This window comes from Drosophila albomicans, chromosome X (assembly GCF_009650485.2).
Source record: "Drosophila albomicans strain 15112-1751.03 chromosome X, ASM965048v2, whole genome shotgun sequence".
Lineage (NCBI taxonomy): Eukaryota > Metazoa > Arthropoda > Insecta > Diptera > Drosophilidae > Drosophila > Drosophila albomicans.
The window spans coordinates 14,568,645-14,589,471 of NC_047627.2; the positions used below are offsets into that span (position 1 = coordinate 14,568,645).

A 20,827-nucleotide genomic window follows, 5' to 3' on the forward strand; every position below is an offset into this window, starting at 1 on the left:
CGGCAAAACTTACCACATTGAGCCGTTGCTGCACTTCTTCTTGCCTATTGTTATTATTGCTGTTATGGTTGTTGCTGTTCCTCCTCATCAATTGGTAGGCGGTGTCCCTGCACTGCATACATACATTTATTTATTTGTTTATTATAAATCATATAGGATTTTTGAGTGCACAACCAACAAAACAAAACAGAAAAAAATAACGAAAAAAAAGAACGTTATACATTTGATGAGACAACAATGTTGGCACTGCTCCTCCGCTGCAGCAGCGACGTCGACGGCGACTGCCCTTCGATTGCTTAAGTTATGTACACACACAGTTTGACATTTTAACTAGTTTGCGTTTGTATGCGTGTGTGTGTGAATTTTCTAGTTAGTATGTAGCCGAAGCAATTGTAAAAACCAATTTCAGTTGTTTATCATATGAAACGCACACACACACTCACATATCTAGAAAACTCACACGCACACCTATACAGACACACACACACATATATATACACGTGAGCGCACTTTTTAAGTTTTGTTAATAACTGTTGTAAATGCAATTTATGAAATTTACCAAGCAGTCGGCGGCGAATAAAATGCGTGTGTCTTGTGCTGCCAAATAAAAAAAAAACACTAGCTGCTTTTAAATGTAAAAACAATAACAATAAGTCGGCAGAGCAGCAACGACGACGACGACGTCCGCGCGAGAGCAACGACAGCGACGACCAGACGACGACGATTTAATGAATAGCACAATATGCGCAGTGCGCAGGTCTGCTAGTCGGCATTCACAGTCGCCAGAGAGCGAGAGACAGAAGAGCGCGCCAAACCGCACACAACTATGACGTCACAATTGCAAAGACGTACTACGAAAATTGATGTAAATTAATTTGTACGCTTGAATATGTTATCCAATTAGAATCTAGATGACAACGAGAATTTCCCGCTCGGGATGTTTGCTAATTGCCTTCGAAATATATATTTTAACAATTATCTTTTATTTTATAATTGTTTGGCAAAAATAAAATACTTGTATTGAACGATCTTGATTTTGTGACGACATGCGCATAGATGACAAAGAGAGAAACATCTGGCGTAGTTATCGCGGCGTTAAATTTGTTATCGGGCTCAAAGCAGAGCAAGACTTAAAACAGCTGATACGCTGCAGTGCAATACAGCCAAAACTGTTATCTGCCGCGCATTTTAAAAGAAGCGTGTGTATGAAGTGCAAGCTGGTTTTGCTGTCCAACTGCTGCAGCTCTAAGTGAGTGCAATGACTCCTACATGAATCACACCAATGAGTTCGCGATGCTGTGAGAGTGTTAATTATATTACAAGAAAGGCCACACTGCGGTCAACAGCAATCAGCATTGCATGAACAAAGAACATTACAGTCGATGCATTCACATAAACACAACTGACTCATTAAAAGTAGTTATAGACCACATAGTATATTACTTTTTTTTTGTATTTGTAGTATATTTGAATACGAATTTTCCACTATTTCAAAAGATAAAATAAAATGTTGTGTTGCCCCGATAAGACTAACTCAAATTGTTTTGCATCCTCACTCAGAGTGTATGTACATACATACATATGTATATATGTTTATAGATGCAAATTTATCACTAGCAGACAAACAAAAATTTAAACAATTTTTACTTAATGTTAATAACTTACAATGATTAAAGAATGAAGAGATAAAATATTCGATTTAGGCGTTTGGAAAAGGAATTGTTGTTTCCTATCAGAAATTATTTTCTAAAATGTAAAAAAAAAACGATTTAGTAGTAGATTTTATTAAAAACATCGAAAAACGGTATCGAAATTATGCGCCCTCTGAATATGCCGACATAAGTGTAACCATGTATTTCTCTTACAAGATTTTGTATTTTAGTATATCCCCTCGACGTTGGTACATATGGATATGGTCACCCCGATAAATAACAAACATACATCGATATTGCCACCGATATTTCACCACCTTGCTAGCTGGTCAAGCGATTATTATTATTGCTTTGAATAATTGCTGTCTAAAATCTATTTAATGTGCAGCATATTTAGATATTCATTCTCCTCTATAACAAAACGCGAATAGAATGTGTTGGCGATCAAGGTTTATTCAATTTATTATGCATGCCCTGGTAACGTCTGTTGTGTAGCCCTGCGGAACACATGGACTACTAATATATGTTTGTAAATACATACATATTTACTTAAAGTTCAATATAAATTACGATTAATTAGCAGTTTCACAGGCATCTACCCAGTCATTATATACATCTATAGGTTCCGATAAAAAGTTAATTCCAGTTTGAAAGTCTTCAAGGCAAACACGACATGTTATCCTCGCTGTATTTCGTCCTTTATCCATTTTTACTTCACAAGACTTCTCATGATTACAGAATGGACAGTTAAATTGCTGATCCAAAGGTTCAATATTTTTTCGCTTCGGTGGAGGCTTTCTTTTAGATTTACGACGTCCCATAATGAATCTAAGTAATATAATGTGTTAAAAACGATAAACACAGTTTCACTTGCAGCCAAACATGAATGTAAACAATCTTTGGATTGCTTAATGTTAAACACTTACCAAGATTTCTTACTCAAGAGTAAAGATTGTTTTATGCGTTTGTAAAACAATTTCCTTCGACCATAAACTATTTTCATAAACTGAAGAGCACAAAAACAACGCTACACTTTATATTTTATTGGAAAACGCCGAAAAATAACTAGTTGTCAAAAACTATGCGCCCTTTGACAATATCTATGGAAATGTAATCAAGTGACAACTCTGAGGGTTTTCATATTCTAGTATATCTCATTGACATTGAAATGTATATGGTCACATCTCAACAAATAAAACAAATACATCGATATTGTCATCGATGTTCCGCAAGCTCTTCTATCGGGCGTCTCGCGAATTTTCTTGTTGCCACGAAGCTGCCGGCGCATTTATTTTCATAAATTTCGTTTTGTTTTTAAACTCGTGCGGTCTTAAACAAAACAAAACTGAGTGCAGGTAATGTGCAGCATTGATGTGTGCTTAATGTACAACGCTGTATGTGGAATTGCGTGTAGTTTTGTCCGCTAAAAAGTAACGTCGCATCGACGCCGTACACCGGCATTTGGTTCGTTGGCTGGCTTTGTAAACCCGAAGCCACTAAACCGGCCATGACTGTTGTCGATACAGGCACCTTAGCCGGCGGAGCGGCATCAAAGGCAAAAGGTCTGCTAACATGGGAAAAGCAAGAGCATCTCGTCAAATTGGCAATACTTATATTAGCCGCTGTTTTATGTGAGTATATTTTGTCAAATATGTCGAATCGCATTTACGGGGGCGGGGACGACGTCAATATGCAGATATGTGCTTGTATAGGTGGGCGTGAATTATTTCACGATACAAACACCATACAGATAGTATCGATAAGCACAAAAAAAAAAAATTATAACTCGATAATGGTATCGCTATGCAGCCGTGAGTTTTGGTCTTAATACGTTGAGTGCAGCCAACTTAACAATTCTTTTTTCAATCGTTCCATTTGATTGTCGCTTGCAGCGTTCGCCACACGTTTATTCTCAGTGCTGCGCTTCGAAAGCGTGATCCATGAGTTCGATCCATATTTCAATTACCGCACCACGCGGTTCCTTGCCGAGCAAGGCTTCTATAAATTTCACAATTGGTTCGATGATCGCGCCTGGTATCCGCTTGGCCGCATTATTGGCGGCACCATTTATCCCGGATTAATGGTGACATCGGCGGCGCTCTACAGACTGATGTGGATGCTGAACATAACAATTGATATACGAAATGTGTGCGTATTTCTGGCGCCATTCTTCTCATCGCTCACCACACTGGTCACCTATGCGCTGACCAAGGAAATACACGTAAGTAGTTATTGAGGTTATGCTCGAACCAATCGAGGCACATGTCTTATTGCTTCTTGTTGTTTATAGAGCACTGGTGCTGGCTTAGTGGCTGCTGCTTTGATATCCATTGTGCCCGGCTACATATCACGATCAGTGGCAGGTTCATATGATAATGAAGGCATTGCCATCTTTTGCATGCTCTTTACCTATTTCCTATGGATAAAAGCGGTCAAGACGGGCACAATCTTTTGGTCTGCTATGTCAGCACTTGCCTACTTCTATATGGTATCGTCATGGGGCGGCTATGTGTTCCTCATCAATCTGATACCGCTGCATGTGTTAGCGCTGATGATCACTGGACGCTTCTCACATCGCATTTATATCGCCTATAGCACGCTGTATTGTGTGGGCACCATACTCTCCATGCAGATATCGTTTGTGGGCTTCCAGCCTATTCAGAGCTCCGAGCATATGCTGGTAAGTTGAGCAATCATTTTAATTTTATCGTTCGTTACGCGTTGTTAACATGATGATTACATATTGTAATTCTTGATAGGAAGAGTATGAAACATAATGAGTACTATACCAAACTAAGCTGATACACTGCACTGTGAATCCTTGGCAGTTGCACATTTTGTAAATATATTATTAAGCAAGTGTATTGTATGTTTTGCAGGCCCTCGGCGTCTTTGGCCTTTGTCAGATACATGGTTTTGTGGACTATCTGCGCTCTCGCATGCCCAAGGAACACTTTGAGCTGCTCTTTAAGACACTCGTCTCCAGCTTGCTCAGCGTGGTCGTCATTGTGGGCACGCTATTAACGCTGACGGGCAAAGTGTCGCCATGGACGGGACGCTTTTATTCGCTGCTGGATCCATCGTATGCCAAGAATCACATTCCAATTATTGCCTCAGTGTCGGAGCATCAGCCCACATCGTGGTCGTCGTTTTACTTTGATCTGCAGGTAAAGCAAATTGTTTTGTTTTGGATTGCGTACTAGCTAATGATGATTCCCATTAAAACGATGTGAATGAGTTGCGCCTTAATGCAATCAAATGATTACATGCACTTTGATCGCTGAATTTGCTGCAATCACAATCAATTGCAGCATTAACATTGTTTACTAACATGTATTTTCTTTATTTTAGATACTTGTGTTTCTGTTTCCCGCTGGCCTTTACTTTTGCTTCTCCCGGCTGACGGATGCCAACATTTTCATCATATTGTATGGCGTCACTAGCATCTATTTCGCTGGCGTTATGGTGCGTCTGATGCTAGTGCTGGCGCCTGTGATGTGTGTGCTATCGGGCATTGCCATCTCGCATCTGTTGGCGAAATATATCAAGAGTGTGGACACGGGCAGCTCAAAGCCAGCAACGGAAAGCAAGCGACAGCACAAGAAATTGGAACAACAGAGTGGCGGTGTCAAGAGCGAAGTGGCTATTGGTTTTGTGGCCATTATAACTGTTATGCTGATTGTTTACACATTCCATTGTACCTGGGTCACCTCGGAGGCGTATTCCTCGCCCAGCATTGTGTTGAGCGCACGCTCCCATGACGGCGGTCGCATTATATTCGATGATTTTCGCGAGGCTTACTATTGGCTGCAGATGAACACCCCTGAGGTAAGCATAAGAGATATCCGATTGAGGGGTTCATTTACTGAGGCAACTACTATGTGATGAATGCAATTTGTATATTCTTGATAGGAAGAGTATGAAACATAATGAGTACTAACAAAATTTTGCTGATTATGCCTTCCCTAAAACTTATTACTATCAATTTACAACTTTCGCTAAAACTATACCAACCATTTGCTTTTTTAGAACGCTCGTATTATGTCCTGGTGGGATTATGGCTATCAGATAACGGCCATGGCGAATCGCACGATACTTGTGGATAACAACACTTGGAACAATACGCACATCTCTCGCGTCGGCCAGGCGATGGCTTCGTCCGAGGAGAAGGCCTACGAGATTATGCGTGAGCTCGATGTGGACTATGTGCTGGTTATATTTGGTGGCCTCACTGGCTACTCATCGGATGACATTAACAAGTTCCTGTGGATGGTGCGCATTGGCGGAAGCACCGATCGCGGTGCCCACATCAAGGAAAAGGATTACTATGCGGCCAACGGCGAGTTCCGTGTGGATAAAGAGGGATCTCCCACACTGCTCAATTGTCTCATGTACAAGATGTGCTACTATCGCTTTGGCCAAATGTACACGGAGGGCGGAAAGGCGCAGGGATATGATCGTGTGCGTGCGGCAGAGATTGGCAACAAAGACTTTGAGCTGGATGTTCTAGAGGAGGCGTATACCACAGAGCATTGGTTGGTGCGCATCTACAAAGTCAAGGACTTGCCAAACCGAGGCGTCTAATGCATTCCCACACACACTATCTCCCTCTCTTCTCCCCTCTCTCTCTCTCACTCCCTCTTACTATCTCGCTCTCTAACGATAACATTCGCAAAACATGGAAAATCTCTTTCTGTAATTTGTACATTCATTAAGCTTAGCTCTAATTTTAGGTCCACAAAATGTATGTATACATATTTTTTTTTGATATGTTTTTTTAACGATGAAATCTCAATTTGAGTATTATTGTTGCTCTCACTCTTTCGCTCTCTAACACACACACACATGCTCCATCTCTGTCTAATTTGAGAGACTTTGGTGGCACTTAAAAAACAGTTGCGTCTAAATGATTCCGAATTGTGCGAGGCAACACTTAGAGTGCATAATCCTAAACAAAAGAATGAACAAATATAAATATGTAAAAACAAACAAAAGTAAACTTTTTTTATTTCATTTTAAGATTGTAAAGGATTTATATTTTCATTAATTTTCTTAAACGAAGTGAAGATATTGGGAAATTGCAAGATAAACATTGATAAATTGATAAGTTCTGGTTGATAAACTTTGCGTCCAGAATCATTTGTAATCTAGCCAGTAGCTTAAATGAATTGTGGTAAGTTTTGACTTAATTTCGTAAAGATTCCCAAACATTTAATAATCGTGATTACTTTTACAGAAGTACGAACGAGACTATATTATGTTTTTATATGTCTGCTTCACTCATTGCTATTAATATCTGGCTCCTGCTCCGAGCCCAGCACAGCATCTTCATCGAATTCGGGGCTACATTCGGCAATCGATTCCAAGTTGGCTATATAATCATCCAGCTGCTCCAGCGATTCGTAGACATCATGCGGCAGCTCATCCATAAGCTCTTGATGTTCTTGCTGCTGTTCCTGTTGCCTCTCCACGTCGCGTTGATTCGCCTCGGAATCGGGCTCGGGATCGGCCGTCGATTCATTGCGATTGTTAGTGCTGTAGAGTTCGCGGAGTGTGCGACGCGTCAAATTGAATTCACGCATGCCGAAGCCCATGCGTTGATTGGCCTCCTCAGCGGCATGTCGACGCGCTGCCTTCCGCACATCATGTGCCTGCTGCTCGACTGCGGTGCGTTCAACGGCGGAGCTGTGATGCGATGACCAGGCGCTCGATGCGCTCTTGCGCGATCTCTTGATAATCTGACGGCACTTGTTCGTTATCCCGCCGACGATCTCTGAGAGCAACGCCATGGCGCCCATGAAATACCCGATGCCCATCAGCAGAAACATTCCCTCCGTATCCGCGGTGGTCAGTTGACGCTCCTCCTGAATGATTTCCCGCAGCGAGGAGCTGGCACTCGCCTGAAGCAGGCGACCCGTTGACGAGCGTTGCATCGCCCAGCTGACCTCGTGTCCCAGCTTGATCATCAAACCGCTCTCCTGTGCTATCATGATCATCGAGTCGATCTTGCGCTTGTACACTGAATCGCGTGGGAAAAGGAATCCAATCTGAAACAGCGCAAAGCATTCCTCGCTCAAATGCAATGCCGAGCGGCGGGAGAGATTTCTGCAAGTAAAAAACGCTTGGGTTAACGGCTATCAACTTGCTGGTGCAGTGCTTTTAACTTGTTGCTGCAGTGCTGTCAACTTGCTACTACTGCAGTGCTGCAAACTCAGTGCTGCTGCTGCAGTGCTATAAACATCCTACTACTGCAGTTCTGTCAACTTGCTGCTGCTTCAAAGCTGTCAACTTGCTGAAAAATGTTTGCTGCTTACTCATTGGAATAGTTGGATTGGACCAGATATTCGAGACGCGCTTTTGAGCCCAGAAAGGCATAGTTCCAGAAGAAACTCTGCGTGACATTGCCAATGCCTTCCTCCAGCGAGCCAACAAACTCCATCTTTTTATACAACTTGGAGGTTGCTTCGTGTGTGGAGCTCTTGAACCATGACTCCCAGCCGCCATTATCTAAATGAATCAAAATATAAGAATTTTGCATCGATTTCGGAATGTGGTTTCGCTTACCCAGCGTGCAGACGCGGAAAAAGAGACCCAACAGATCGGTGACCGAGTCGACGGTGTCAGGAAATGCGGGTAAAGTGACAAACGCAATGATGGAGCCAGTGTAGCACGAAGTGATGATGATGGTGAACAGCCAATAGGCACCGATGAGCAGACGTGTCGACGTCTTCTGCGTGTTGCTCCACGAGTATTTGCCGGTGAAGGTGAATGCATTGGTGAACATGCCAAAGACATACCAGAACATATTCTCAATTTCACCCCAATTGCCCAGCAGATGGCTCAACGTTAGACGATCCGTAAACACAATGGGGAAAAACGCCACCGAGATACACACAAATCAGCGCTACCCAGACGGGCCATTGAAAGGGTCCCATGATGGCGCGATATTTGGGCAACGCCTTTGACGCGAGCGTAATGAAGGCCGCACAATCCTTGGAATGACCCACCGACATATCGGTGTCCCGCATACGTTCCTCCGTCACATAGATGCCGGACATGCCAATGTCGACGCCCCCGGCGTTAATCTGTAGCTGTATGTTGTCCACCACACTGCGGACGCCCGGCATCATGGGTGTCTCATTGATGTCCACACTGAAGTTGAGACGTTTCGCTATCATGTTGAGTAAACGCAACTCGATGCCATCCCAACGCAATTGACCCATTCCCGATGAGTCCAGCGATTTGATGCGAAAGATGTAAGGCGGTTGATTCGCTGCCGACACCTGAAACCGATGGCCGGCGAAGCCGCTGCGGAATTTCGCCGGAAACAGATTGATGTGGGGACGCGACAATGCGCCCTTAATCCAGCTGGTCAGCACCAAACCCGTATTCGAGCCCAAGCCATCAGCGTACAGTTTGTGCGTATACAGCACATAGGGACGTTCCTGAAAAGGACAAAGAAACACGTAAGAAAGCTACAGTCGAGTGTGCTCGACTGCGAGATACCCGCTACTCATTTTGAATAAATGCAAAATCGTGCGATACCACAAAAAAAAAAAAATATACAAAATGCTATTATAGGTATATTGACGGAGGACTCTTTGAGATCTAGAACTATATCCATAACTATATCCTCTCGGCTGTTCACCCTGATCAAGAATAGTTTTATAGTGTCGGAGATGCCTCCTTCTGCCTGTTACATACTTTACCCTTCTATCCAATGGGTAACGGGTATAAAAACCAAAAAAAAAAGAAAAAAAAACTGTGTGGTTCCCATTCAAAAATACCTGTAAATGCAAAAACTATGCGCTAAACTCGTTAAAATGTTTGGGATCCCTTTTTATACTATCTGAACCTTACTATTTAAGGGGGAAATTTACTGTTGATTGTTGTTAAATGTATGAATACCCTGTAAATTATTTTCAACAACCTATAAACTGTTGCTGTTGTGCGTATGAATTTGTGCATTCCCATTCCTAAACTATACTGCAAAAAACCCTTTAAGTCCCTGAAACTTCTTGAATACCCTGTAAATTGTGTTTAAGCGCTGCAAAACTGTACACACTCCGACTTGAGCTCGATGAGATCCCTTAGTACATTCCAAACTGTATTATTGACTACAAAATTACTATACTATACTATACTATGAATATTCCTGTAAAATATCCTGTATGTATCCTATGAAATATCCTGTAAATTGTTCTAAGTAATTAAAACATCGAAGTGACTCAACTAAATCGTTAAGATTTCAATCAGTTATCGGATGAGTGCTCAATATCGATTTACAGGGTATTCAAATGAAATTGAACATTATCTATGACCTACACGCTCTGGACTGGCCATCAGAGATTCGCCAATAACCAATAGATTGACAATATTCGATGACAATTCGGAGCTGAGGAAATCCCGGAGTTTCCACTGCGTCGAACTGGAGACGAGAACGACGCGACTATCGGTTTGAGGACCCAGGATTTTGCGAGCCATCAGCGGATCGGATAGAAATAGAATGTAACTCTTGCAGTTGGCATCGATGTGACTGTTGAACTTTCGATTGATTGGCTCAAAGTTCTCATTGATATCGCCGTGATAGAACGTTATCGGTATGGTCTGAAAAGAATGACAAAAAGATTATTTATAAACTGTTTACACATCAATCTTTTTTTCATTACTTTGTCCTATGTATAGAATCGCAACTTTTTGCTTTCCGCAGTCTATTTTTGAACAGTTCTTTTCAACCCTTCCAGTTTCTTTGAAACTATTCTTCTCTTATCAAATTCTTATTTCTTCATTTTCATCTTGACTCTTTCCACATTTTAAGTTAATTTATAACTATTTTCAATATTTTCTTGTCAAACCCTTCTCTTAACTTATTTCTTCTTTAAAAATCTTGCTTTCCAATTTGTTTCCCATTTTCTTCATAATCTCTGCTGTCCTGCCTTCCTCTCATCTTCCCAATTCCCGTCAGTTATTTATCAATCTTCTATTCCTTCTTCCTTGATCGTCCTCCGCACTTACCTTGAAGAGGCTCTCCAGTATTTGTCCCTTCGATTTGGCCACAAAGCGATCATAATAGATGACAGGAGGACACTTTCCTAAATATTCCTTGGCGATCTTATTAACGAGTGAGACCAGCGAATTGGTCTGCTCGAAATTGATAAAGTTGAGCATTTTGCCAGCCAAGAGCTCAGAGCGTGGCTTCGGATTCCCATGGAATGTGGCATCCACACGACGTTTACTTCGTTGTTGATGTTGTTGTTTATGTTCTTCACAGTTTCCATAGATCTCGCGATTCAAGCCATGTCGCTCAATCAAACGTGGACTCACACAATGTGCTGGAAAATCGTCCTCCAAGTCCTGCGATGATTGTACTTTGATTGCCAACAGCAGCGGCAACAGGCACAACAAACACGTCCGACACAGCCACATGCTGCAAGTGTTATTGTGGCTGCCACATGTGGCAACTGCCCTTTTTATTTCTGTCCCGCTGTCTGCCTTTTGTGACTTGTGTGTGGAGCACACGCAAGGGGTCGTCACCTAAATCGAATTATTTTAATTATTATTTCCCCAAACTGAAACAAGAAAACAGAAAAAATCATCGCAAATTATCGGCATCGGCACATCGTACACATTGGGTATTCCAATCCCAATCCCAACACCTGGCCTGCCTGTTCTATGTGGACACTGGTAAATCCCTTGCCACCGATTATGGCCAATATAAAACGTAATTGATTGGCCAGGCGCGTGTGATAGCTAACAGAAAAGAGGTTTTCACACTGACCCACTTACCGTATACTATTCTGTATTCTTCGACTGAGGGGCGTAAGAAGTGATTCTCTTTTATATAAATACAATTTTTTGTACTGAAGTTTTGAGGTAGCTTTATTTAAGATTATTATTTAAAATTACTTCATGAACGTGACTGTCAGTATTTCTTCACTAAGCCTTAGCATGTACTTCAACCAGTGCTTATCAAAGACACGAACCCAATTTTCCTATTACTTTAAAAACCCCTTGCATACGCCCTTGTTTCTGCGATTCCAAATATCATTCATTCATTTCTACGATTACTCGTAGTCTTACACTCGTAAGTGTAGATAAAGCGTAAGTGCTTCCCCTTCATGGGATTTCAAGGTCTCATTTCAGAATATGAAGAAATAAAAGTATGTATATATTATATATATAATTTGTTTACACATCCGTCGCGAATTTCTCTCTACCCTAGCTTCAAGAACGAAGCTGTCAGTGTGTATTTCTTTGCTAAGACTTAGCACATACTTCAACCAGCGAATGTGAATTACTTGGAACTTGTCGATTTTATAGATAAGCCATAATTTTCATTCATGAATATAGCACAAAATTTACAACAGTCGATACAATTATTATTTTAAAGTCTTGACAGTGTGTAATACTCATTTATCTGCTAATGCTAAAGCAATCCCAAGGCATGCGATAAAAAAAAACAGACGACATTCCACAATGAGTAATAACTCACAATTTTGAGTCGCGCTTGTTTAAGTTGTTGTTGGTAAAAACCCCCAAGTGATAAGTTGTAAAAGTCTGAACTTCGATTGCACTTGAGTTTGTTTTGTTGCAGAAGCAAAACGAGTTGAGAATATTTTTTAAATATATACTATATATTTTTTAAATAGTAATTTAAGTATTTACGGTCCCTTGAAGTTTGTTGTCGATCATATAGAAAATAATAGAATGTATTAAAAAATTAATTATGTATGGCAAAGCTGCAGTTGTTTTTGTATATTTTATACTCTTTACTATATTTTGAATCGATATACCAAATATAACCTTTATTATATATTAGTATGCAGTTGTGTTGGCACATTTTATAGTCTTTGGTATATTTTGAACTGAAGTATAGCCTTTGACATATTTTAGTATAGTTTTGGTATATACCAAATATAGCATTTTATATATTTTAGTAATTTGGTATATGAATTCGGTATATTTTTAAAATATAGTGTTAAATAAATGTGTATTTTTTTTTTAGTATTTTTTCGTTATATTAATTTGGTATATCAGCTTTCTTGCTTAACACGATTTTCTTCAATCGACTTACAACTTCTTTAATCTATCTTCTACTGGTCTGCGAATTGTAAATACAAAATCCGATTTGAATGATGATACAAGTACATTTATTTTGCAATATTCACATAAAACAAAAAGAATACAATATGAAGAAACAAAAAAATGTACAGAAAAAGAAATGCAGCTGTACTAATAGACACATAATACTCTGGTAATTTTCCCCATAAATACATACACGTATGTATATACACACATACATATTATAGGCACATATAATGAAAGTATCATGCTTGTATATACGTTTTATATACGTAACTTTATAGCATGGATGATTGAGAGTATGATGGAGCTGGCTGATCAGTGGGCAGATCCGACTTTGGAGGCAACTGCATCATGGGCATGTATTTGGCCAGATACGGTGTGAGCAACTCCATGGGCAGCGGGAATACAATTGTGGAGTTCTTCTCCGCCGAAATGCTGCTCAGTGTTTGTAAATAACGAAGCTGCAAAAAGAGTAAAGAATATAATAATTAAATTCGATTAAAGTATGAGACAGAGCGAGAGAGAGAGATTACGCACCTGAAGTGCTGAGGGACTGGAGGAGATGACATCGGAGGCTTCCTTGAGTGCGGTGGCCGATTTCTTTTCACCCTCGGCAGCGATTACTTTGGCGCGTGCATCACGTGCTGCCTCCGCCTCGGCGGCCATGGCGCGTTGCATGGAAACGGGCAGCGAGACATCCTTGCTGCAAAGCAGTAGTAACAAGTTGATCAAAATTATGTTTTTATTCGTTTAAGGCTTTTTAGGGAGGAGCTATAGCATTCCTAGTCGCTGAGATATAGTTGTTAGTATAGACGGACGGACGAAATTAAAATTAAAATTATCTTTTTTTAAGGCGTGTTAGGGAGTTGTGGTTTAATTCTAAACTAATCTACAAATTTGCTAGCTATAGCATACATAGTAGCTAAGATATAGTGGCTTGTATAGATGGACGGACAGATAGACGTATGAAATTAAAATCAAAACTATCTTTTTTTTTAAGGCGTGTTAGGGAGTTGTGGTTTAATTCTAAACTATATTATAAGTATAATCTACAAATTTGCTAGCTATAGCATATATAGTCGCCTAAGATATGGTGGCTTGTATAGATGGACGGACAGATAGACGGATGAAATTAGCATCAAAATTAGGGTGTTTTTTAAGGCGTGTTAGAGAGTTGTGATTACATTTTTAAATATATTTTAAGCATATTCAACAAATTTATTTATACTCTGTCACTGAGATATAGTGGTGTATATAGACGGACGGACGGATCAAAATTATGATTTCTTAAGACGTGTTGTGTTCTAAGTATATTCTACGAATTTCCCAGTTATAGCATTCATACTCATTAAGATCTAGTTGTGTATAGAGATGGCCAGACAGACAGACAGATTGATTATAAATTTATAAACATTGCACTCACATTTCGACACGCTCGACCATAACGCCCCAGGGTTCGGTGGCCTCGTCCAGCGTGATCTGCATGTGATGGGCGAGCGTCTCGCGCTCGGTCAGCAGCTCAGTGAGATTGCGTGTGCCGACAATGTTGCGCAACGTGGTCGCCGCCAGCAAGCGAGTGGACATGCTGTAGTCCTCGACACGAACAATCGCATAGAGCGGATCGCTGATGCGATAATAGACGACCGCATCGACGGTCACCGTCACCGAATCCTTCGTGAGCATCTCCTGTTGCGGCACATTGAAGGTGACGGTACGCAAATCCACTTTGCGATACTCATCGATGCAGGGCAGAATGAAGAACATGCCGGGACCACGTGCGCCTCCCGATAATCGACCCAGTCGAAAGATGATCGCACGCTCGTATTCGGCCACCACCTTGAAGCAGATGAAGATCGAAATGGGGCAGGTGACGATGAACACCAATATCGACAGCACTGTGACAATCCATTCCATGCAGCCCAAAGGCTCGTTTTCAGCTGTAAAGAAAGTCGAGGAATGGTTTAGATGGGGTTTTTTTTTTATTTTGTACCTTAAAGGAAAACTTTAGAAGGGATTTTTTATGATTTTGTACCTTAATGATAGTCGATATAATGTTTTCTTCAGACTACCAAAAAAATATACCTTTTTTACCTAATGACTGCCAGGTATAACATTAATATGATGCCATTGATGATGAAATTGAGCTGTCATAGATCTGACTCATGCTTAGCATGTTGAAAGTGTTCAGAGTAAATGTATGCCAAGCCTCCCAATGCACGCTATTTATAGCTTAGATGTTAGAAGATATATTGCAATGATTAAGTACATATTACAACCGATCACTAAAAAACAAAATTATATATTACTTTACTACTATATTAAAGTTAAAGTACAGTCAAAAATACTTGATTTATAGAATCCCGAATAATGTGTGTGGTTCTTATCTCTTATGTCAATCGAAAATTTCTTAAATTCACCAAAAATATATTAAGAATTCAATAGCATAATAGCATAAGCATAACTGTTTTAATACAAACATTTATTTGCGATTCAAGATAACTGCCTTATTGTTCGATGAAATTGCAGCCTCCTAGCTTTACCGTTTAGGCCTACATACATAGACTGACTCTCATAGTTCAGAATAGATAAAATTTATAATCAATTAACTAATGCAATTGTTGTGAAATAAGTTAAACAAAAAAAGGTAAATACAAGTTAATTTTGTTATGCGCCCAATAATCGTGTCAGCAGACTGAGAAATGCGCAAGTAATTAACTTTTATTAAGTTTGATTAGTGCGATTTCAAGTTTGTTAGCTTGTTTTGTTTTTCCCAGAATTGGGTTCACTAGAAAATAAATATAAATTGTGCTAGTACCGGCTGAAACCTGTTTTAATGATACACAAATTCCTATAACGTGAAAAGTATAAACAAATTTAATATCAAAACGCTCATGAAGTCAATTTCCCTGCCTATAACGAAATCAAAGTAACAAAAGTATAAATAAAATTTAACATCAAAAAGCTCATACAGACTTAAGATTAAAGAATGCAGACGAAATTCGTTAAATAAACGGATATGCATGTCATAAAAAAAACACTTTAGAGCTTTTTTCCTGTTTACACATGAGTTTAAACACCGATAAGAAGTTGCATTTGCCACACCAGAATGCGAACACATATCAAATAACCAACGTAATGTGCTTAAATTGTCATCATCATCAGTTCCACGAATAAAAACTGCTATCTATCATCAAATATGTACAAATATGGGAGGTGCAATCTCAAGAGAGCCAGGCCCATAAAATGTTTCCAATTATATCGATACGACTCGCGTGTCTTATCGATTCAATTGGTTGTAGGCAATTTGAAATGAAATTATGATGCGAACTGAAATTGTGTTTTTGTGTTGGCCAAACAATCTAATCTTCAATTAATGTGCAAGCAATATTTCTCTCTATCGATAATCTTACATGTCTTGAATCCTCTATATTGTGGTGGGCCGGGTTCTCTTCTTGTTCCCTCTTCTTGATGATGATTGTGGATTTGTTGCTGCAACGGTTGTTGTTGTTGTTGCTGCTGCTGATGCTGTTGGTCTGGCAAAATAGTGATCATTGTGGTATTGGAACTGCCACTGGGCAATTCGGATGCCCGCAAATCCTCATAATTCGCATACATCGGGGACATGCGTTTTTGATCCATCGCCGCTTTTGATTTTATTTCTCAACTTTACGACGTTAACTCCACAATGCACCGCGTGCTACTGGCACCGTTACTTTTTGCTATCGCTGTCGCTGCCTCTGCTCAATGGGACTTTTTTGTTATGTACATTGCAAAAATCCCCGCTCGCAAATTGCGATAAGCTTTCGTTTTGCTCCCTTTACTTCTCTCTTCAGCATGCGATAAATGTGCTAGTGATCGACAGCTTACTACCCTTTCTTGCTTTCCAAAAACTACCATTTATCACAATATTTGCATTTTTATTTATTTACATTACAACGAATTAACACATTAAAACTACGTCATTTCCTTTGCTAAATAACCAAGGTTCAAATGTACTGTCGACAAATGTACCAAAATGTACCCTTTTTCATAGTGAGTGAATAACCAAGACTAAGCAACTTGTACAGTTTCTATCAAATGCACCGTCAAGGCACAAAAAAGTACCTTTTTTTGGCAATGTACCGAAATGTCAAATCTCACCTTTTGTTGTTGTGGATAACTTTGACCAATTGGCGCTGCAGTTGTTAGCAACTAACTGTCTTCTATTTATGCTTTTCATTTCAACTTTAACTTTAGTACTAGGTTTATAAATTGCAAATTATTTAAATATGACTCACAGACGAGATGCTTTGTTTATTCGCAAGCACGTGCAGTTGATCTCCACTCGAGCTTATTGCGCTGTTCTCCCTTTGGTTACACTCACACATGCAAATGTGCAGAGATGCACATATACACACCCACACATGTATATGTGTACTATGAGCTTTCACAGTTATGCATAAGTTCAATATTTACAATAAATGTATATTCCCAGCTGATACGCCGGCAACTTTAGCAACTTGCTCGCTCATTTCCCGCTGGAAGCTGGAATGACCAGCAATAATGACTACAATATTGTCAGCATCATTCACAGGCAGCTGTGCAGCCAATTGCTTGGCTTCCAGTCGTCCAGTGTACGCTGCTTCCTTGTAGCGCAGCTGCCGTCTTACTTGCTCACATGGTTGATCAGTTGGTGGAGTGTTGGAGTCGCAACAGGTGCATGATTGATGCGCCAGATAGAGACAACTGCTGTAGTTCCAATATTGGGCAAACTCTAGCAGACGTTCACGAAAGTACACATGTTCCAAGTCCTGGGCGCATATTAAATGGCGTATGCGATTCATGTCATCCTCGTTGTCTAGGATTTGGGCGACCAGGGGCAAAGTGGGCGCAATGGCCACGCCCTGTGCTATGATGACAATGCATTTCGCCGCTTTCGCATCGTGCACATAATTGCCGCCAATGGGACCGCGAAACTGCAGCACTTGCAACGGTTGCAAGTTAGCCAGAAAACTTGACATCGGACCATTTGGCTGCAGTTTAATCAGAAGCTTAAACTCTTTGGCCGCAAAGTCGCTCCAATATGGAGAATATGGGCGCAATAGCGGTGTAGTGGCATCGGTGCGCAACATTACATGATGACCCGGCGGAATGTCCAAGATGCTATCATCTGCATCGTGTTCAGTGTGATAGCCAAAATGCATCAGTCGCACCTGCGCATCCGCCTTGTGTGCCTCATTGCTGAGCAGCCGGAAATTGGCATAGGTCAGGATAACGTTGCGCTTGCCCGCCAGCTGAGCACGTTGACTAGGTTGCGGTTTGTGGTCGAGAATGCAATTAGTGCAGCCATTGCCACAACAATCACTTTCATCAATCGCGTCGTCGTCGTCGTTGTTATTCCTCGCCATGAGCAGCGTGACCGTACGTTGAATTTCAAAAATATACCAGAAATTCCTGGTTTGTTGACACACCGCCACATCGATAACAACTCAGCTGTTCTTTACATCAAAATTAAAAAATTCTATAAATTTAAAAGGAAAAATGAATCTAAAATTAAACCATTATACTGAAAATATATTTTATGTGCTTCCAATATAACGTCATAATTATTAGCTGTATTTTATAGCTGGGAAAACACTTTCGATTGTCAGCTAGCAGGCTATATCGATACTCGATAACAGGCTGATAGGCAGCAAGATAAACACAACATAAATACTTAGTATGCCTTTTTGCTAACAACAGTGTCGTCGCAGTGTGTAAATAAAAACATTGAAAAACAAAACTGTAACAATAATTTAATTGTTGCCCTCGCATTACCGAAGCGCGCAGACGAACAAAAACAGGAAATAGCAAAAGGATAAAGGCAAAAACACACACTTAATAAATAATGTGCAACTAGTGGTGGGTCGTCTGCATCTGCATCAAGGATTTTGAGAACTCTAGACGAGCACATAGCTCTTGTTGAGCTTGGCTTGCTGGAAAATGAATCTTGAATCACTGTTTCGTGACTTTAATCCATGGTAAGATATCTGAATTAAATCGTTGTCAAATCTGTTAAATGCTGCAACACTTGTGTGTGTTCAATTTCTTCAATTGCAATTGCAGTAAATTTATCGTGCACTGCAGTTTATTTACGTTCGTAACGCTGTTTGCATTGCGCCTCGATGGTTACATAGGTATTTATACACACATTTACACACATACATGTGTATATGCGATACTAATTGCAAGTGTCTTTGCAGATTGGCCATATTGGGCCATTTTTACGCCATTATGGATCTGGAAGTGCACCGCCATCTTGGGCGCCATTGTGGGTGCCATTGTTTGGTGCCGTTATCCACACTATCGCCTAGAAGGCGATTCATATACACAATTCAAGGCGATGCTCATCTCGCTGTCGTTACACTTGATACTGTTGATGTTCGAGCTGCTCGCATGCGATAAACTGACCTCAGAGCGCCATCTATGGGTGCTGGTATTTATACCGCTGATCTTTGGCTCTGTAGTCAGTGTGGGCGCCTGTGTTTGGGCCGTTAAACACGATCGCTCCTTCGAGCTGGAATTGTTTTTGGCCGTGAATGCGCTGCAATTTGTATCGCTGCCGCTGAAGCTGGATAAATTCGTCTATTGGCATTGGGATGTGGTGTTTGTGCCCATGTGGATTGTGATATGCTTGAGCCTGGTCAGTGTGCTGTACAACATCATATTCTGTGGCATTATGATGCGCACTCCGGAAGTGTCGTTGCAACAAAAGAAGGCAGCGCTCAATGCGGCCGTTGGCAACATTTGCACCGTTCTGCCGCTGCTCTGCTTTCAGGTAAGTTTACTGAAATCGTGATTCAACATGATTTTAATGTTGACTCCTTTTCAGGTGGTCATTTGCGATAAACTGGATGGCGAAATCAAATTTCCATATATTGTGGTATTTGCACCGTTGCTCGTCTCAATACTCGCTCTGATTATCCTCAGCTTTACGGCCAAGGGTGGGAACATGTGGTGGTTTGGCATACGCAAATCGTTTAGCCAATTCCTCTTGTCAGCGATGCCATTCCTGCAGGAATACGGCAACATTAGCTATCACGCCGAGACGCAAAGCAATGCGGGCCAATCGGTGCCCTTGGATGCATCGTCGTCGTCCACCAGCAATATGGCAGCAGCGGCAACGGAGCCGTTGCATGAGTTTAGCAAGCACGACAAGAAGAGCAAGAAGGCGGCAAAGAATGATATTATGAAGCCCGTGGTGCCGTTCATCAGCATTGATTTGCCCGATTAAAAGGGGCAAGAGAGAGAGAGAGAGTGTGGCAACCAACAAAATGGAATGAGAGATACCGAGACACAGTTAGAGAGATGTAATGCAAAACAAAAACGCCGCACAACTAATACTAATTATAATTATAACACACACATACACACCCGCACACATACATAGATATATATGTAACACCTGCTATTGGGTGTTTAGCTTTAGGCATACGCATACATACAAAACATATACATATACATTTACATATTCATATACAAACACCAAAACATTGGCCGTCGCTAATTCGTACTGAATTTTAATTTGTAAGCCTCTCCGTCACCTTTTTACATCCCAGCCTGACACACACATACACATGCATATAATAAGTGTACATATACATATATATATATTTATATGCAGGCCATATTATGTTCCAGCAAAGGATTTCTATTTCATATATGCTTTTGTGCTTTTGCCAAAAACTGATTCTTTTCACTAGTAAATATTTGTTTCCTTTAACCTGATGTGCGAAATATTGCATATGTGTATGAAGTATACTTTATTTTATCCTACATTTTGAACACGCTGTGCAAGGCTTTTATCAAATTACAAATCAAACATCTTGTAAATAATTAACAAAAAATATCATCATTAAAAATCTCTTAAGTGCTTCCAAAAATTTGTTTTTGGCGAAATTATTTATTGGGAAAGTGAGAGAGAGAAACAGCAAAGATATATTTATTATATGCTTACCTATTTAAACTGATCCGCTAAACTTTCTTATATGCATTGTGGACAGTCTATAAACTACAAATATTTCTATCAGATTATGTGAGCTGAACGCACAATCCAACTAAATATTCCAATA

At 40.4% G+C, this 20,827-nt stretch overlaps 7 protein-coding genes and 2 non-coding genes across 19 annotated transcripts in view; 4 read left to right on the forward strand and 5 right to left on the reverse strand.

Annotated features, from left to right (window-relative positions):
- The window catches only part of LOC117578231 (blood vessel epicardial substance), a 53,022-nt gene extending 52,295 nt beyond the window's left edge, over positions 1-727 (reverse strand). For 6 of the 10 annotated variants that reach the window (XM_052005957.1, XM_052005954.1, XM_034263615.2 and 3 more), the window contains exons 1-2: positions 560-726; positions 14-112 (exon numbers count right to left, since the gene is read on the reverse strand). The gene's annotated coding sequence lies outside the window, so the exon portion shown is untranslated. Of the gene's footprint in view, positions 1-13; positions 113-221; positions 405-559 lie in introns of those variants that run through there. The other 4 variants (XM_052005950.1, XM_052005952.1, XM_052005946.1 and 1 more) reach the window with 2 other exon arrangements.
- Positions 728-2,085: 1,358 nt separating this feature from the next.
- On the reverse strand, positions 2,086-2,769 carry LOC117569698 (transcription elongation factor 1 homolog). The gene is made up of 2 exons (XM_034250961.2): positions 2,579-2,769; positions 2,086-2,480 (listed from the first exon to the last, which is right to left on the reverse strand). The coding sequence occupies exon 2, from the start codon at positions 2,471-2,473 to the stop codon at positions 2,225-2,227; it is 249 nt and encodes an 82-aa protein (XP_034106852.1). The 5' UTR covers positions 2,474-2,480; positions 2,579-2,769; the 3' UTR covers positions 2,086-2,224.
- Positions 2,770-2,883: 114 nt separating this feature from the next.
- LOC117569690 (dolichyl-diphosphooligosaccharide--protein glycosyltransferase subunit STT3A) lies at positions 2,884-6,643 on the forward strand. Its single transcript, XM_034250947.2, has 6 exons — positions 2,884-3,283; positions 3,545-3,873; positions 3,943-4,332; positions 4,532-4,819; positions 5,004-5,480; positions 5,682-6,643. Exons 1-6 carry the CDS (start codon positions 3,160-3,162, stop codon positions 6,234-6,236), a joined length of 2,163 nt encoding a protein of 720 aa, XP_034106838.1. The 5' UTR covers positions 2,884-3,159; the 3' UTR covers positions 6,237-6,643.
- On the forward strand, positions 4,375-4,460 carry LOC117578345 (small nucleolar RNA Me28S-U3344). Its single transcript, XR_004573379.1, has one exon. It is a non-coding gene; the product is annotated as a small nucleolar RNA Me28S-U3344 (small nucleolar RNA).
- LOC117578346 (small nucleolar RNA Me28S-U3344) lies at positions 5,527-5,613 on the forward strand. Its single transcript, XR_004573380.1, has one exon. It is a non-coding gene; the product is annotated as a small nucleolar RNA Me28S-U3344 (small nucleolar RNA).
- A 174-nt stretch (positions 6,644-6,817) lies between the features above and the next one.
- LOC117567366 (ionotropic receptor 21a) lies at positions 6,818-12,773 on the reverse strand. Its single transcript, XM_034247312.2, is given in 7 exon segments — positions 6,818-7,757; positions 7,967-8,159; positions 8,217-8,526; positions 8,528-9,097; positions 9,978-10,259; positions 10,668-11,186; positions 12,727-12,773. Coding segments are annotated over 6 exon segments (2,595 nt in total). The 5' UTR covers positions 11,079-11,186; positions 12,727-12,773; the 3' UTR covers positions 6,818-6,928.
- Positions 12,774-12,785: 12 nt separating this feature from the next.
- LOC117577826 (band 7 protein AGAP004871) lies at positions 12,786-17,016 on the reverse strand. Of its 2 annotated transcripts, none has more exons than XM_034262765.2 (4): positions 16,878-17,016; positions 14,161-14,674; positions 13,275-13,440; positions 12,786-13,198 (listed from the first exon to the last, which is right to left on the reverse strand). In XM_034262765.2, exons 1-4 carry the CDS (start codon positions 16,954-16,956, stop codon positions 13,013-13,015), a joined length of 945 nt encoding a protein of 314 aa, XP_034118656.1. In that variant the 5' UTR covers positions 16,957-17,016; the 3' UTR covers positions 12,786-13,012. The 2 variants fall into 2 exon arrangements, with proteins under 2 accessions (XP_034118656.1, XP_034118655.1); XM_034262764.2 differs by lacking the exon at positions 16,878-17,016 and adding an exon at positions 16,148-16,408.
- A 161-nt stretch (positions 17,017-17,177) lies between these two features.
- On the reverse strand, positions 17,178-18,253 carry LOC117577830 (NADH-cytochrome b5 reductase-like). The gene has a single exon (XM_034262770.2). The coding sequence runs from the start codon at positions 18,122-18,124 to the stop codon at positions 17,189-17,191; it is 936 nt and encodes a 311-aa protein (XP_034118661.1). The 5' UTR covers positions 18,125-18,253; the 3' UTR covers positions 17,178-17,188.
- Positions 18,254-18,419: 166 nt separating this feature from the next.
- On the forward strand, positions 18,420-20,652 carry LOC117577827 (transmembrane protein 185B). Its single transcript, XM_034262766.2, has 4 exons — positions 18,420-18,736; positions 18,822-18,892; positions 18,959-19,533; positions 19,588-20,652. Exons 1-4 carry the CDS (start codon positions 18,699-18,701, stop codon positions 19,987-19,989), a joined length of 1,086 nt encoding a protein of 361 aa, XP_034118657.1. The 5' UTR covers positions 18,420-18,698; the 3' UTR covers positions 19,990-20,652.
- Positions 20,653-20,827: the final 175 nt, after the last annotated feature.